We start from the raw sequence: 18,226 nt of genomic DNA, 5'->3' as shown, positions 1-18,226 counted from the left end.
AATTTGAATTGCGCGCCTTTTATTACTGACAAGATTTGCTTGACCAGCTATAATTATTATATCTGTAACTTATAGGTACGGGATGGAAATGTTCTTAGGGGCCACGTAATAATGAATACTTAAGTTTAATAATAAGTATGGTAGAGGTAGATATTAGTGCAATAAATTGTATTACATTAATTAAATCGTACCTAGGTAATTAACTAATTAGTAAGAAAAGTTTCTAGACAATGTCCTAATATGGTCTAAGATTGTAAAATATTACTGTTGTATGCTTTTATCATCCATTGATGAAACAATGGTACAATGATTATACAGGTAGATAATCATATAAAATGTGTGAAAATGAAAATCTTAGAAAAAATCGTGCACCCGAGTTTGACAGCTGAAGAAGATGCTATGCGGTGCTGCTAGAGTCTGGCTAATGAAAGTTGAGCCTGAGATAACGCGGGAATTTCAATAAAAACCGCACCTGGCAATAAAATTACAATGAAATTAAATGACAGCTTGAAACTGACAGCTTATTTGATAGGAAAAAAGTTGCCATATAAAAAGTTTTAAATAAATCTCGGGTTCAACTTTCATTAGCCAGACTCTATCTACTGTCACTGGATTGTGAAGCGTCCACTTTTGACGGCCACAGATAACAGATAATGTACGGTGTCATACAACGCCATCTATCCTCTTGGGGTTCAATGTCATTTTTTTTTAATTAGTACACAGTTTGGTCGACATTGTGACCAGCGACTGCTTTCAATTTCCTAATATGTACTAGTACAAATCCTCCAATGAAATTTGAATCTTAGTTCAATGGAACAGGGTGCTTTTGTTTTGTTTCGCTCGATTTTAAAACAAGACAAATTCAACTCTATTTTCTAATACCAATGATTCAAATTTGAGTGCAAATTTTCGTTGTTTGGTGAACCGCTAGAGGTTATTTCAACAACTTTCACAGACAAGACATCCTCCAGACTAGTCCAGACTGAGCATAGTAGCGCTACCCCCTCTGCCACAAATATACGGTAGTTTTACTCCATTCTCGAGTCAAAGTGTGACGTCCGTGTCTTTGAACGGACCAATCGCGGCACGGGACTCACTCACCTCTTCCCCCGCACCCCAGTATTTTTGGCAGCATCGGTTTCATGAAATAATTGCTCTAAACTTCGTCTAGAGGATTCCTAGTCTATGGCAACTTTACACGTATACACTAATGTATATTAATGGCATAAAGCTAATATGTATTTTGAAAGCACGATTTTTTTCTTTCATTGTTAAGGTAAATATATGCACACGTCGCGCGCTCGATCAGTAAGAGGCGGTGCAGTCGTTGCTTCAGCCGAAGATCCTCTAAACGGATCGAAACATGTCGAGCGTTTATTCGACACAATAATATATACGTGAGTAATCCTTTTAAAATAATTATAATAAATATGTTATTACCTTTATCTGCGTCTTAGAAAGATACGGGTGAATTTAATTCTATATGTATTCCGTAGTAAATGTGATATCGTGAAATAAAGTATAGTTAGTTTGTTCATTGTAATCATTGTATATACGCTCAAGGAAACTAATTTCAGTATCATTTCGGACCTTGTCACAGTGACAATCAGTGCCGGCCCGAGCTCTTGGTCAGGGCAGAGCGAAAATCGGGTTTTGGCGCCCTTCGTTGAAGTTTTTTAAGCGTATTTTCCACCCCCCTCACCACACTCGCGTCTTTTAAAATTTTTTTTTCTCATCTGCCATTTTGGCGCCCCCTTTGCCATCCGGCGCCTAGAGCGGCCGCTCCACTCGCTCTACCCTAGATCCGGCCCTGGTGACAATAGTATAAGGTCCCTAGCGATTTTCATATTGATTGTCACTGTGACAAGGTACGAAATGATATCCGAAATTAAGTTCTTTGACTGTACATAGAAAGTCATAAAAAGTAAAGTTACTCTGTGATTTTTGCTTTTGTAAAGTTCGCTAGATATCCAAAAATCTATGTAGCGCTACGTAAGTACCATCGTTTCCCGGCACAAATGGAGCAATATTACAGCTAAATTTTATATTGAAGGAAAAAATGGAAAAATTACGCTTTCGGCAGGACTTGAACCCGCAACCTCCGCAATCCGTGCGTTAGCTCTGCCAATTGAGCTACGGAAGCCTACCAGAATCTTGCTTGGCAGAGCTAACGCACGGATTGCGGAGGTTGCGGGTTCAAGTCCTGCCGGAAGCGTAATTTTTCCATTTTTTCCTTTAATATAAAATTTGGAATATCGCTCGCAGACGTAATCTGCATGTTTAAAAAATTGATTACAGCTAAATAATATGTTAAAAGTTAATATTTTGCCTTTAATGATTATGAAGCCCATTTAGACGGATCAAGAACTTGCATGCGGTATTTGTTCGAGCGACTGAATTCATTGTACAGACAGCAGCAGAATTTGCTAAGCGGGCGAGGTGTTCAAAATTACCTTGACGCGCTCTTATTCTCTTAACAATAAAGTCGCGTCAAGATCATTTTGCTGTTTAGCAACTATTGCTGCTGACTGTACTCTGTAGTTAGCAATGTATCGAATATTGCATGCAAGTTCTCGCACCGTCCAATGGGGCTTAATTACTATAATATTAACAATAAGATGACTAAGTGTCAAAATAAATGTATGGCAAACATGAAAGTTTCTGATTTTACAACCATATTCGATAATGCTGAGGGCCGTTAAAATAAACGTCTCCTTATGTAGCATTTAAAAACTATATTTAAATATTAGGTACCTACTTAAAAAAATAAGTACCTGTATTATGTAAAATCTAATCAAATTATAGTTAAAAATATCTGGGAGACCGAGCTTTGCTCGGAAAACATATAAAATCTCAAAAATTTGCGTTTTCCCAGAGATAAGACCTAGCTAGATCGACCATATACCAAATTTCATCGAAATCCCCGAAATATATATACATATAAATAAATAAATATGCAAGAATCGCTCGTTTTAAGGTATTAGATTAGATAGATAGATAGATTAGATAGATTAGATTAGCAAAATAGCCTCGGTTCGCCTCTAATCACATTGCATAGTTCTCAACTCGCCTATAAACCTTTTGTGTGTTCGCTCGCGCTCTTATGGCTCTACAAATACGATCGTGTCAGATATTTTTGCGGCCTTCGTTGTGAAACATATTATTGCAGTTGACTACTCGATTACTCGAGATATATTTACTGGGTACCTACATCGTTTTTAGGGTTCCGTAGCCAAATGGCAAAAAACGGAACCCTTATAGATTCGTCATGTCTGTCTGTCTGTCCGTCTGTCCGTATGTCCGTCTGTCCGTCTGTCTGTCCGTCCGTATGTCACAGCCACTTTTCTCCGAAACTATAAGAACTATACTGTTGAAACTTGGTAAGTAGATGTATTCTGTGAACCGCATTAAGATTTTCACACAAAAATAGAAAAAAAACAATAAATTTTTGGGGTTCCCCATACTTCGAACTGAAACTCAAAAATTTTTTTTTCATCAAACCCATACGTGTGGGGTATCTATGGATAGGTCTTCAAAAATGATATTGAGGTTTCTAATATCATTTTTTTCTAAACTGAATAGTTTGCGCGAGAGACACTTCCAAAGTGGTAAAATGTGTGTCCCCCCCCCTGTAACTTCTAAAATAAGAGAATGATAAAACTAAAAAAAATATATGATGTACATTACCATGTAAACTTCCACCGAAAATTGGTTTGAACGAGATCTAGTAAGTAGTTTTTTTTTATACGTCTTAAATCGCCTAAATACGGAACCCTTCATGGGCGAGTCCGACTCGCACTTGGCCGCTTTTTTGGGTCAAGGCCGTTTTCAAGGACACATATGGAAGATGCTTGTCATTTGTGATCTTTTATCTTTTTACTAATCGCGTGAATCTACTTAACCTTTTGGACGCCAATGACCGATATATCCGCACCGTAGGTTCAACGCCAAAGACCGATTAATCGGTCACAGACCACAGAGCAACATCGACCTACGTGCATATACTTACATAAAGTTCAACTTCAGTTTTGACACTTCAATGATGTGGCGTCTGAGTGACAGCTTTTGTGTATGACACGGCGTGGAAAAGGTTAACAAAGATATTTACTTGTAAATGAAATTCAGGAAACAGTTGTACCCTTGAAATAAAATATTCTCCCAAAAAGAAGATAATATCGGAATACCAAATGCTATTAAAGATTCCAATTTCATGCCAATTCTAATAAATTAGGTATACTAAATTGGAATGAATCCAATTCCATTCATTAACTGGTAAATGGAATAAAGAGACAAAGTACCTATACCTACCTATTTTAACTAGGCATCTAAGATAATTTAAGTACGTACGAAGCTGCGTATTTTGTATATATATATATATATATATATATATATCTATATTTAGCCTTTAGTCGGACTATACATTATTTTTTATTTATATTCATATATTTCACTTTTTTTTAATTTTTGTATGTCCCTTTGCCAGGTGGCAAAGGCCTCCTCCAATCTTCTCGATTCTGGCCTTTCTATGGCCACTCTACCCCACGTTATTCCTGCGACCTGTCTTATGTCGTCATCCCACCTTTTTGTATTTAATTAAGTATTTAATAAATATTGAATAAAGCTTGGATAAATAATTAATAATTCTATGTAATAAAAGTTAACTAAAATGACTGTGATTAAAAAACTAAATTAAAAACCGGAATTAAATTTTAAATGTCACAAAAATATGACGTCTTCCGATAAATATACAACTTTATATTTGCGCGCGAAGAAGGCGCTACCATCAAACATCTAACGGAAAGCCAATACTTCACAGCCAGTTTCCTATTTCACCAGCCGCATTACTAACTTTGTACAAATATCGATTGAGATGCGCGCGCATCTTCTACGTTCTTTACTCATAAGTTGTTCGCGCGTCTGACCGATCGCTTGTGTAGCGCAAACTGCCAAAAACGGCTGATTAAAAAAACGTAATCACTGATTTCGAACGTAACCCTTCTATCGCTGGGCCGTTGCCCGGAGCCAATTTAAAAAGTTAAAAAAAGAAAAATGCACGCGCTCCCGTAATTTTTTTTACGCTCGAATTCTCGCGCGATTTAGAAGTACAAAAAGGGGAATACAAGGAGTTTTTTTGTATAAAAAAGTCGAATAAAACTATTACAACGGCTACCTTAAGGATTTTTATTGAGCATCAAATGCATCCGGCGTTCACTGTGAACGCTAAACTATTTAAGCTAGGATCGACGGAGTCGGAGGACCACTTTAATTGTGACGTGCCTATTTCATTACCCGCGCCGCCTGACATCGCGCCATGTCTTTGCCGAGAGAGTTCATCTTTAACCAGGTAAGGATATGATAAAAAAAAACAATGAAACTATATCGCGGTAGACCCGTTTATGTAATTAAAGTTTGTCAAAGGACTCTCATTTCAAATATAGACAGAAATAATTATACTATCTTTGTCTTACACTAGTACTAGCACCCAAAAGAAAAGGATGAGTATAGTTTTCCTGGTTCTTACTGACTGACAAATTGGTTTGACTAACTATATATGATGTCTGGTTCGCTTTAGGTCACTCACAATGGTATAATCTTCGTGAATTGTGCGAAGGTTGCACGCATGTGCTGTCAGATACATTCGCGAGTTTCTCGAATGTGTTTTTACAGTTGTATGGTCGCACGAATTGGTACGAGGTTATGCGAAAGTTCGAGTTTGCGTCTTTTAACCTTTTCGACGCCGTGTCAAACACAAAAGCTGTCACGTTGACTTCACGTCACCGAAGTGTCAAAACTGAAATTTAACTTTATGCATATGCACGTAGGTCTATGTTGCTCTGTAGTCTGTGACCGATTAATCGGTCTTTGGCGTTGAACCTACGGTGCGGATATATCGGTCATTGGCGTCCAAAAGGTTAATGTGCGGTTTACGCTACGCATGTTGTAATACATGCTACGCGCTACAATGTGCTACAGCGTAGCACTGCCCCAGCGCGCGCTACGCGCTACGAGCGTAGCCGAGAACCCGCCTAGCCTAACGGTAACTGGTCGCTGGCAGTGAACGTGTTAAGAGCCAACAGGAGCTAAGATTTAAATATTTTAGGTAAATATACCCGTCTCGCTAACGGAAGCGGCTCCTAAAACTAGTGCGATAAGGACAAGGCGAAAAATCCTGCGTAAAAATATTAAAAATCGAGGTTTCGTACTCGACTGTTTCCTCCTCCAAAACTTAACCAATCGTAACCAAATTTGGAAATCTAAATGATTATGACATTATCTGTGTCGGACCGTTTTGCTTTTTTGACTAATTGATGTCAGTTTTGAATAGCACGCCTCTCATTGCGGCATAGTCAATTAGGCCATTTTGGCCATTTTTGAAGGGCTCTAGCGCCTTAAAAAACAAAAATATCAAAAAAAGCAAAACGGTCCGACACAGATATTGACAATATTAATCTGTGTTGAAAAAATCATTGCTCTAGCTTCAAAACCCACGTAGGAAACAGTCGAGTACGTTTGTATGGAGAAATGACCACTCCTGTTGGCTCTTAAGAAAGAATTTCATTCATTTTGACGTCATTCATAAGACTGGCTGCCGTATTCGAACTTCGAGATATTCACAAGAGACGACACGTATTAGATCCATTCTAGATACGTTATAGTTTAGATTTCAACTTCAACAAACTTTTGCAGCGCAATTCGGCCAACCAATGTCACTTTTACGGTAGATAGTGTTAGATATCTATTGGATGTAAATTGGATCTCTAAGTCATATCTTGTGGAAATCGGTCAAGAGTATCTCCAGAATCGCGGAAATGTCAAATTTGACAGGTTAGATCTTAAACATCGTTATTGTATTTTGGTGATGTCTAATAAAAGATATCGAATAGATGTCTATTTCAAAATCCGAATCGGGCCCTGTTCTGATTGCCCGTGAATATTTCTTCTAGCTCGTTCACCGCTAAGCTACGGTTGTAGTTGATAATATGGGTTGTTCGGTATGTAACCAAAAAGTCCGAAGACGTTAAACGACAACGTGTCCACTGTCCAGGTTGCTTAGCCACCATGCCAATCGTTAACGCTCCGTAGCGTAGCGTAGTCATCTCTCTCTACCACTCTTCCGTATTAATAGTGCGACATTGACAGTTGCGTTCCGTCCGCTACGGAGCGCTAGCTTAGTTGGTAGTGGATGCCTGCAAAGTAGACTTGAGTCCGAATCAAGGTAAAGGCAGAACAAGTCTTATTAAGCGTACTGTGACTAGGCTGATTTGTGTATGATAGTCTGATCATGTTTAACCTTTTGGACCGATTAATCGGTCACAGCCCACAGAACAACATAGACCTACGTGTATATACATAAAGTTCAATTTCAGTTTTGACACTTCGGTGACGTGGCGTCAGCGTGACAGCTTTTGTGTTTGACACGGCGTCGAAAAGGTTAATTCTTAATAATATTGCACCGGGTGCATCAGAAACTGCGTCGTTGCGGCCTCATTTGACCCAGATATTTGGCGCAGTTGCCAACTAAACTGGAAGGACGCAACTTTAATTTGACATTTGTTTATAATAACAACTGGGGGCCTAGCCAAGGTGCCAATCCTACATCAATAAACGGAAAGTAAAAATGTGTCGGAATTATAGATGTTCGAAAAGTTGGTGGAAACGTAGCCTACATTTAGGCTGTCATCGTCGGTATCTAAAAAAAGTCTGGTGTTATTCTAATCCGTTCATTGCTCAGCAGGGTACAATTGTAGGACAGTTTGTAAGAATTAAGACACGTTCTACATGCATAGCAGATGGCCCATTATCGAAAAGGCTGAACCATAAAAATCTACGTTTATTAAATTTTAATACCGTGGAACTAACCTGGATTTCACTTCACGATTTTTAGACATTATTACTTTATAAAACGGGACTTAATCGCGTATAATTCAGTTTTAAGATTACCTCCGACGTTTCGAGGACTTCGTTGTCCCCGTGGTCTCGGAAAAGACTGGCTAAAGTTGACATCAACATCTTCAACCCGCACTTGGTCTTGTTTAATTAAACGTTATTTTATGGTAAACTAGCGACCCGCCCCGGCTTCGCACGGGTTAACAAATTAAACATAAACCTTCCTCTTGAATCACTCTATCTATTAAAAAAACCGCATCAAAATCCGTTACGTAGTTTTAAAGATCTAAAGCATACATTAGGGACAGACAGACAGCGGAAAGCGACTTTGTTTTATACTAGTATGTAGTGATAGTGATGATTATACGCGATTAAGGCCCGTTTTATAACAACCTGGATTTTGTTCAGGGGAACGTATTAACCTTTTAACAGCCGTAGACTGATATACAAGACGTACTAAATCGGGCTCATTTCGCCGCTGTCTGATAAATAAGACGAAACTTCGTGTAACTTCGTAGTTCGTACCAGGGATGTTGCGAACATCCGCATCCGCATCCGCAACCGCGGAACATCCGCATTATTTTCAACATCCGCATCCGCATCCGCATCCGCATAAAATCGATGCGGAGCTTATGCGGATGCGGATGTTGAACAAGTCGGTACAGGAACGTCTTAGCGGCGGCGTAAGTGCTAGGTAATTTCGTCATTACCTATAACGAAATCGTCTAGATCCAGAGAAGTCGGCGAAGTTACTGTTTATTAAATATAACGCACCTATATTCTTGCTCAAATACTAAACGTTTGGTTTTTTTAATAAAAAAATACTAAAAATGTAATATTTGACGTTTTCTAAGTACCTAATCTTGACATCCGCATCCGCATCCGCATCCGCGGATGTGAGCCTTTAAAAATCCGCATCCGCATCCGCATCCGCGGATGTCAAAAAATCTGCATCCGCAACATCCCTGGTTCGTACCCCCCGGCGACACGAGCACGCTCGATGACGTATTCTATGGCGGTTAAAAGGTTCAAGCGAGGTTTAGCGAATGGGACAAAGAAATTGCGAGTGAGTCAGACTACGTGTACGTTGCCAAATGTTTTGGTTCCGCACTCGGCTGGACCAACGGTCGGGCCGAGGTCGTCGCTCGCTGAATCAATACTCGCAGACTGGGACTAGAATGAGGTCAGATGCGGATGTAGCTGCAAGCCTCACTAAACAGATATAAGTAATAGGTAACTATTGAATTAAAAAGAAAACTCTACGCTATAAGTATCACTACATAGTATAAAACATAGTCGCTTCCCGCTGTCTTGTCTGTATGTATGCTTAGATCTTTAAAACTACGCAACGGATTTTGATGCGGTTTTTTAAATAGATAGGGTGATTCAAGAGGAAGGTTTATGTATAATTTGTTAACCCGTGCGAAGCCGGGGCGGGTCGCTAGTGCCTAATAAATCCATTTTATGCCAAAAATGCCTTACATCAATTTGGAAAATAGCTGATACTCTTCAAACTGATGGATAGATTTATATCAAACATGGCTATAAATCGCAAGAAAACCCGCTTTCACGTAAAAAAAAACAGGGCGCGCGGTAGCTCCGTGCACCCGCCCACGCGAAGCGGATGCGCTTAGTGTTTTTTTTCTTGCGAGTTGCTCAGTTAGATGTAGGTAGACTTCGCGAACCCCTCATAACTGCGTCATTTTGAAAATAAACCAAGCACTGCCAAGGAATGGAATTCCTTGCCGGCGTCTATATTTCCGAGCTCATATAACCAGGCAACCTTCAACTCAAGGGTGAACAGGCACCTTCTGAGCAGGCTCGCTCCATCGTAGGCCAACGTCTTCGCCTCGGCTAGTCTGTGGCCATGAGTAATCCCATTTATAATATTAAAAATAATCTTACAAGATTTCATGAGAATCGGTTGCGAAATTCGACCAGTAGAGGAGAACAGCTGGATAGGCAGACAAGAAAACCTTTTTTCCCAAGTAGAAACGGAGATACCTCGCTTGCTCGCTCGGTTAAAGAAGGAAAATGTATGGAAAAACTCATAACTATTTTCATAGTACGTATTGCAAATGCCAATGGTCAAAAAGTTACAGTCACCTGCAATAATATGTTACACAACGAAGGCCGCAAAAATATGTGACACGATCTTATTTGTAGAGCAATAAGAGCGTGTCACCACTGTCACATATTTTTGCGGCCTTCGAAGAGTAACATATTATTGCAGGTGACTACAAGTACAATGACTTGAGGCACAGAATAAATAATAGTACTAAGTACAGAAGACTCACTCTCTAACAAAACGCGTCTGTTACGATCAGCACAGATGTGGCCGCTAGGTGGCGACAGCGCCACGCGCGGCTTATGGCTTTCCCCAAAATTGGGGCCGATACGGATGTACTTTTAGCTACCTGTAGCAAAGCGACGAAATCGCGGAGTGAGACACGCCTGCTTGAGGCTTAGTTACGTCTTCCAACTTCGAAGTAGACAGGATACGTAGCCCCGGTAACCGAGACACCGGTATTGATTTTTGTCACGTCCGAGAACGTCGACCTGTCTTTATTATCCGTAAAGACGGTACCGGTACCGAAAGTTAGAAGCATTGGTGACCTAGCGGTAAGGCAGATTTTTTAAATGAATGTCGCGGGCTCGATCTGAGTGAAATTCCTTTTACTGGTAAATACTAGACAAGTCTTGAGGTGTAAGTTATCACACCCCTTTTCAAATTTAAGTTTTTATGAGTGGAAGGTTAGCGAATCATTAGGTATTTTCAGGAGCAGCAGACGGGGTCTCTTCAATTACTTTTTCTTTAGATTTTACAATTTTTTTATTGTAATTAATGCAATTAACAATATTTAGAAAAGTATGGCGATTCTATATAAAGTGCAAAAAAAAATCGCGAAAGCGGCTTGTGTGCCGTGCCGTAGGTATAAGGTAGTAAAGTGGTAGGGTGAAGAGGCTATGTCCGCTAGATGGCGTTAGGCTAGATGGGGTTGATTTTTTTTTTGCCAAGGGGCTCACGAAAAAGGTTTCATGCCAAGGGGTCGCATTGCCAAATGTTGAAAATTACTGAGTTAATATATTGCAGGAGGATATTAGCCTCGGTGACTGTACCTAACTATGTAGATAAACAGCCAACCTGGGATCGATAGTCGGACTATTGCCAACTACCTAAACAAACCGACTCTACTGAGTTCATCAGATCAGTACGTGCATATATACGCGACTATCTTCGAGACAATCTGCCGTATTCGAACTTCAAAATATTCACAAGAGACGACACGTACTAGATCAATTCTAGTTACGTTATAGTTTAGATTTCAACTAGTTATCTTTTGCAGCGCAATTCGGCCAACCAATGTCAGTTTTACGTTGATAGAGTTAAATATATATTAGATGTGAATGGGATCTCTATCATATCTTGTGGAAATCGTTCAAGAGTATATTCAGAATCACGCAAATGTCAAATTTGACTGGTTAGATCTTAAACATATCGTTATCGTATCTTGGCGATGTCTAAAAGATATCTAATAGATGTCTATTTCAAAATACGAATCGGGCGCATAGATATCTATCTAACGTAAAAGTGACATTGGTTGCCCGAATTGCGCTTCAAAAGAGAACTAGTTGATATCTAAACTAACGTATCTAGAATGGATCTAGTACGTGTCGTCTCTTCACTCTTGTGAATATCTTGAAGTTCGAATACGGCAGTATGACTTAAAACATTATGGGAAACAAAGGGACCCCAATAAATCATGCATACGTGCTCTTTTGCTATGCCGTAGCACGACGTAGCACGCTGTAGCTTGTAGTTGTAGCATGTTAAAACCCCGTAGCGACAAATATGACGTAGCGGCTACGTTAGTCATGCATGCTAGAAAAGATCGTAGACTTGTATCAGACGGGATGACAGGTCGAGACCCTTTTCTTAGATTTTTTTACACAGGAAGCCTACGCCGTTCGTTTTCGTGGAAAAATGTCCCAATGCTGGACATTGCCTCAATAGTTGCCCCGCTTACCATTGCCAACTTTAATTTTTAAGTCCAAGCAATAGAGGTGGCAAACAGGTTTAGTCAGATTAGCTCAAATATTCTTTAACTACTGACAAAGTTGATTTGCCAGACTACATATCTATAAACTACCTCGAGATGTCTGTCTGTAGTAATACCCAAGCACATTGTAATATGTTATTGTTATGTTATGTCGTCTAGACTTCGTCTACTTACACGCTGAACTTTCTCACATTTATCGCATATCACAGCATAAACTGCTAAAATCATAACAGACCTCCCGTATTCGGGTAAAAATCATAAGCGGCATGATTTGAACAAAAATACCGAACGATTTCATCAACAATTTAGGTACCTTACTCAATTTAAAACAGTAAATCACGACATTTCACCATTTTCACCATTCGTAAACAAGTCGATAAAGTAACTACGCAATAAGTGACTTACGCCATAGATTTAGGTTTAGGTAGTTACCGAAAAAATACCGACCGGTACAAGTCTGTACCAAGACGGGGAAACAATGCGGTTCAATATTGATTAAAGCATAGAGAAAAAAATACATAGAGTGCTCACTCCATACATCAGTTTTAGTACTAAAAAGACTATTAGCATCTAGCATCGAGTAGCGGAACTATCAGTACTGCTACTTGACAATAGATGTAGCACCGACCGGAAAGTCTTGTCTCAACAGCATAAGACTTTCCGGTCGGTGGCGACATCTATTGTCAAGTAGCAGTACTGATAGTTCCGCTACTCGATGCTAGATGCTAATAGTCTTTTTGGTACTAAAACTGATGTATGGAGTGAGCACTCTATGTATTTTTTTCTCTATGATTAAAGACAGTAAAATACGAAGTGAACTGCGGTAAACAAATGCTGAGCTGTAGACTATTTAGATTTTTAACTTTAACCCTAGTATTAGCCAAGGCGACCTATGTACATGGGGTATTATCTATGAAAAGAGACCTTAAGACCTTATTGCCGATAGCGCTTACGCCGCACAGCGTCGCGCGGCAGTGTATTTAAATCGGCGCATCGTTAATAATGGCGTAAACGCCATCGACAATAAGGTACCCTTTTCATAGATAACGTTACATATGTCTCTACACTTTTTGATCCAAGGGCCGGTCAGGCCTTTTTTATGTGGGAAGTGGGTGATCTGAATATGGAGACCGAAAGTGGTCATACGAGTAGGAACCACGAGATAAAACAGCGTAACCAGTTTGGGTTGGGCCTGGTAAAACGTTTCAATGAGTAGTGAACTCAACCGGTCAACCGTTGACCGAAAAGTACCTATCTAATCTAAATATCAAGAATAAAATCTTGCAGTTTGAATTAAGTCTTTTGTCAGAAAAGCCCTACGTTTTCATCCAATCTGTTTCGCGTGTCATCTCAGACAATATTGAACAAAGCTATAGGTATAGGTATCGTCGATTCAAATCAGAATGACTAAAACGAATTATCTAGTATCTACATAATCATAAAACCAACTTTCAATACATTTGGGGGCCTCGCCAAGATGCCAATCGTTTGCGCTACGACAACGAAACGCTTTCTGTCTCTCTATAAGTACATAGGTGCGACCAGGGATCGGAACCGGTTTTTTGCAAAAACTTAGAAATAACCCTATTTTTCGAATTATTTTATACTCGAAATGTAGGACTCAGTTGTGTTTTTAGGTTACGACTTCGTATTATTAGATTGCCCAATTAGAAATGAAGTAATTAGCAAAGAACGAAAAAATACCGTTTCCGTTCCCATACAAAAAATACCGGTATCCCATCCCTGGGTGCGACACCGTTGTCGTAGCGCAAACGATTGGCATTTCTGCTAGGCACCCTGGCCCCGTAGACAACATGCCAATCGCTAACGCTCCGTAGCGAACGAAACGCAACTGTCACTGTTACACTAATTTGGAAGAGTGATAGACAGACACAAAGCGATTCGATGGCGAAGCGATAGCGATTGTCACCTTGGCTAGGCCGGCTGGTCGCGTGTCGTAAATAAGTTACAGTCAGACAACGGCCTGCGATGATATTGATTGCCACTGAAGGCCTCCACGCTCGATAATCCCTGAAAAGGTTGACATGGATAAGTGCAAGGTTAAAGCCCTTTGAGAGCCCTTTACGTGACAGGTAACAATATATATCACACATTGAGAATATGGGTACCGTAAAATGGGGTGAGTAGGGGCAAAACTGACATTCAAACCACGATAACATTTTATTTTTACATGTGCAAACTGAATGGTGTATAATATGTGTATATAGTAAGTGTTCCGGACGTTTGTATTTTAGTTTTCATTTTATTTTGGGTAGTTCCATTTCATAATTTTGACGATAAACAGGAAATCCCACCTCACCCCGTAGTCCCTCGTAATTGGGGTGAAATGGGATTTCATACAAAGGTGATTTTGGAAGATTGTTGGATCGTTTTTTTTTATTATGAGTATGACTATAGCTCCATTTTAAATTGGAATACATTATTTTTGTAGCAGAAATCCCATCTGAACCCCCTTTCATCCCTTTTCTCCCCCATTTTACGGTAATAGGTACTCGGTATCGCTAAGCTAGAATTTTGCCCGACTCGATTTTAAGGAAACGACATTTTCAGATCTACCAAAGGCCAGTTAAGTTGTTTAGACGACAACGGTTTTCTCACTTGAATTTTTAGTCGCTATTGGCAGCCGCCGTGAGCACTCGAGCGTGTGGAAGGACCCCCGAAGGGCCCGAAACATGTCGGCAATAGCGACTAAAAATTCAAGTGAGTGAAACCGTTGTCGTCTAAACAGTTTAAAATATGTCTCACGAAAGTTTAATATTGAAGCGGCCAAAGCACTCACAAATATCTGAACACGTCTTGAAGGAGTTAAAGTGCTTGTCTAGATATTTTGGAGCACCTTGGCCGCTCCCATACATCTGATGGCGACTGTACGGAACTAGTGTGGCTACCACCAGTTTGGCACTGACATAAACGCCATCGAGAACGTAATTTACTTTCTATGCATCTCGCTCGTACGTGCATATTAGTGCGAGCGAGTTGTATAGAATAGTTATTTGTACAACAAGAGATCAAAGTTTGATATTTCTTCGAGTGCTTATTTTGAGTCCCGTGCAAGCGAAAGATTCTATACTAGATTCACGAGCGTAGCGAGTGAATCTAATTTAGAATCTTGAGTGTAGTAAGGGACTCAAAAGCGCACGAGATGTAAATAACTTTGATCTCGTGTAGTTCACAAAACTTTTCACCTCAGCAGTGAGAACATATTAGAGAACCCGAAAAATGTATTCCTTCTTCATCACTTACCTCTATTCACTCACGTTTTCTTAAAATATACCAACAATTAAGTTTTCACCTCAGCAGCTCGAACAAGGGTACTTTGCTACTTAAAAACAGTGAGCAAAATCGCATTTTGCTCACTGTTTTTAAGTAGCAAAGTACACTTGTTCGAGCTGCTGAGGTGAAAAGTAAATTACGTTCTCGATAGCGTATATGTCAGTTTTGACGTTGTTAGTGACTCATTGTACGGGCTTAGGTTCAAACATGTTGTAAAAAATTCATATACCAACGACAGTGACCGTTTAATGACGTTTGTATTGATTTCCGTCGAAGGTTTACTCGATAGGCTGAAAGAGGTGATGGATGAGTAGAAGGTCAAAGCCTTTAGAGCACTTTACATCAATGGCTGTACATAACTGTCGATTTCAGAGTGAGTATCTACTTACCACTTAGGCACTTACCTTGTATATCCCTGTGTATGTAAATAAACGATTTGTTTATATCAAGGACTAGCGACCCGCCCTGGCTTCGCACGGGTTAACAAATTATACATAAACCTTCCTCTTGGATCACTCTATCTATTAAAAAAACCGCATCTAAATCCGTTGCGTAGTTTTAAAGATCTAAGCATACATAGGGATTGCATGTAGTGATTTAGCACATGTAGTGTTTTTTCATCGTTTTCATGATGCGATCCTCTTACGCATCGTGGTGGTCCTTGGGCCCACCCAAGGACGAGCACCCAAGCTAGGTTTATTCGCAGTTGTGAGTCCCAAGTTACCACTGCGAATAAACCTAGCTTTCAGGTCCTAAGTAAGTGTATGTACAGTATGTATATACAGACAGGCAGACAGCGGGAAGCGATTTTGTTTTATACTATGTAGATGATGTCTGTGAGTCAACCTCGCGCGTCATGGGGCAGCGAAGTTTACTGGAAAATCTTGTTCCCGCCTCCCCCAGGGGGTGGGTAGGGGTGGACAGGGTAGAAACATTGCGTGGGTGACGTAACTATGAGTCAGCTGATTAGCAGCTGGTTGTGAAATATACAGTATACACAGGCTAACACAACTACTCACACACAACAAATCAGGTGGTACGGACGCAAAAATGAAATTGTCTCAGCGATCCTAACAATTTATTCGATTGTAAGATTATTACCGATCAAAAAGAGGTGGTATCAAGAATGCCAATTTTCAACGGTAACAGTATATATGGTATTTTTTTTAATTTCTAGCACTCATCAAGTACACAATTTAGTCACCATAAATCAAATATTGGTGATTAAATTGTGTACTTGATGTGGACGCTAGATGAGATTGACACAATTTATTTTCGGATAAAATCGGTCGATTTGATCATCCCACCTGGACGGGCCTATAGAAAGGTTATTATTATGAGCCCATATTGTCCCACTGCTGGGCAAAGGCCTCCCTCTTACTCTTCCACGTAACCCTATCCTCGGAAGTCTCCCACCACAGTCTCCGTCAAAGGAGTCAAGCTCGTCCCGCCATCTCCGACGAGGTCTACCGTGACGCCTTACAATTTGTGGGACCCAACGTGGCTGTTTTGGCCCACAGGTCATCCGGCATACGGAAGACATGTCCCGTCCAGTCCCATTTGAGCTTGGCGGCAGTTTCAGCTACATCGGTTATTCTAGTTTTGGAACGTAGTATTGTATTTTTAAACGCCCAGAATACTACGTTCCATATATTATTGCCCTGCCCTATTAGCAGCACGATAGCAGAAGTGTCCAGCGAAAGGATATAATAACCCCTTATAGTGACGTCTATGCTCCGTTTAATGTACCTATCAAACCACTTGCCACTTCCCTTCACAGGGCTTCACCTTACGTAACGATTGTGAAATCTAATTATATAGTGTAGTAAATGAAGCAAGTTGTTCTATAAATAAAATGGATAGAGAAATTTTCCACAGCGAGTAAAAAGGCAATTTCTGAGGGGGAATTGAAATATTCTCGAGGCAGAGGTGTAGGGTTGGAGCCGGTGTAGCTTTAGGGCTGATTTAGACGGCGCGCGAACACGCATGCGATTCTAGTTACATTGCGGACTGTGGTTACCTCCAATTCGACCGACCGATCAAAACCCGCAATGTAATGAAACTCGCATGCGAGTCCTCGCATCGTCTAAATGAGCCCTTATTTGACGTTCATAAGCGCATTGTAATATGCCTACTTGAATAAACTATCTTGTATCTCTATCTTATCCTTATGAATATTGTTCACAGGAGCTGTCCAAGCTGGACCCTCAACTCCTGGGCACCTCGGCGCCCCCGACGACCGTCGCTCCTCTCTCCTGCTCCATTGACCTGCCCACTGATGCTATCGAGGTAAGCGTCTATCCCTTTCAAGCTGGACCCCCAAATCCTGGGCACCTCGGCGCCCCCGACGACCGTCGCTATATGATGCTATCGAGGTAAGCTTCTACGTTCTACCCAAAGGCGACGCTAGCGGACAGTTTATATGGTCGATGGCCAAGGGAATGGGGAGGGCATACATTTAGTTACACATTTTATTTTCTATGGCCTGGCGACGCTCTTGCTTATATCCTTGCCCTACTGCTGAACCAGGTTTTGAGTAAAGTTCGCGCAGGAAATCTCATAATTTTCGAACCTACGAAGCGGGAGGGCGAGTGAGTTTACCAAAGTGAGGTCAGGTCATATAAAACAATACGGGACTATCGCGATGTTCATAATTATTTTGTTGTCTGTACAGGCAACCCTGTCCCCGGACAAGTCAGGTTCGCTGCTGTCGGTACAGTCGGCGCCGCCAGAGCAGAGGGAGCGGCCCCACAGCCTCATGCTCGAGCTGCCGCTAGCCACTGTAAGTACAGTCCGCTGCAGAACTTGCTAAGCGGGCGAGGCGTTCAAAATAACCTTGCCACGCTCTTATTATCCTAACAATACAGATACACCAGAGAGGGGGGTCAGATGACACTTATGTACTTGCCTGTTGGTTTTGTACCATAAAACAATGTAAGTTTTGTAAGTAGTTTAAGCACCTTTATTAACTCAATAAAATATCT

General features: G+C 40.6%; 1 protein-coding gene across 1 annotated transcript in view; it reads left to right on the top strand.

Annotated features, from left to right (window-relative positions):
* Nucleotides 1-4,635: 4,635 nt before the first annotated feature.
* The window catches only part of LOC134660240 (monocarboxylate transporter 12-like), a 39,667-nt gene continuing 26,076 nt past the window's right edge, over nt 4,636-18,226 (top strand). The window contains exons 1-3 of the mRNA XM_063515986.1: nt 4,636-5,344; nt 17,430-17,531; nt 17,917-18,024. Of these exons, the coding sequence (XP_063372056.1) occupies nt 5,312-5,344; nt 17,430-17,531; nt 17,917-18,024 (243 nt within the window). The 5' untranslated portion in view covers nt 4,636-5,311. The remainder of the gene's footprint in view (nt 5,345-17,429; nt 17,532-17,916; nt 18,025-18,226) is intronic.

This window comes from Cydia amplana, chromosome 26 (genome assembly GCF_948474715.1).
Source record: "Cydia amplana chromosome 26, ilCydAmpl1.1, whole genome shotgun sequence".
Classification (NCBI taxonomy): Eukaryota; Metazoa; Arthropoda; class Insecta; order Lepidoptera; family Tortricidae; genus Cydia; species Cydia amplana.
The sequence above is the reverse complement of the archived record's forward strand: the minus strand, read 5'-3'. Positions and strand labels throughout refer to the sequence as shown.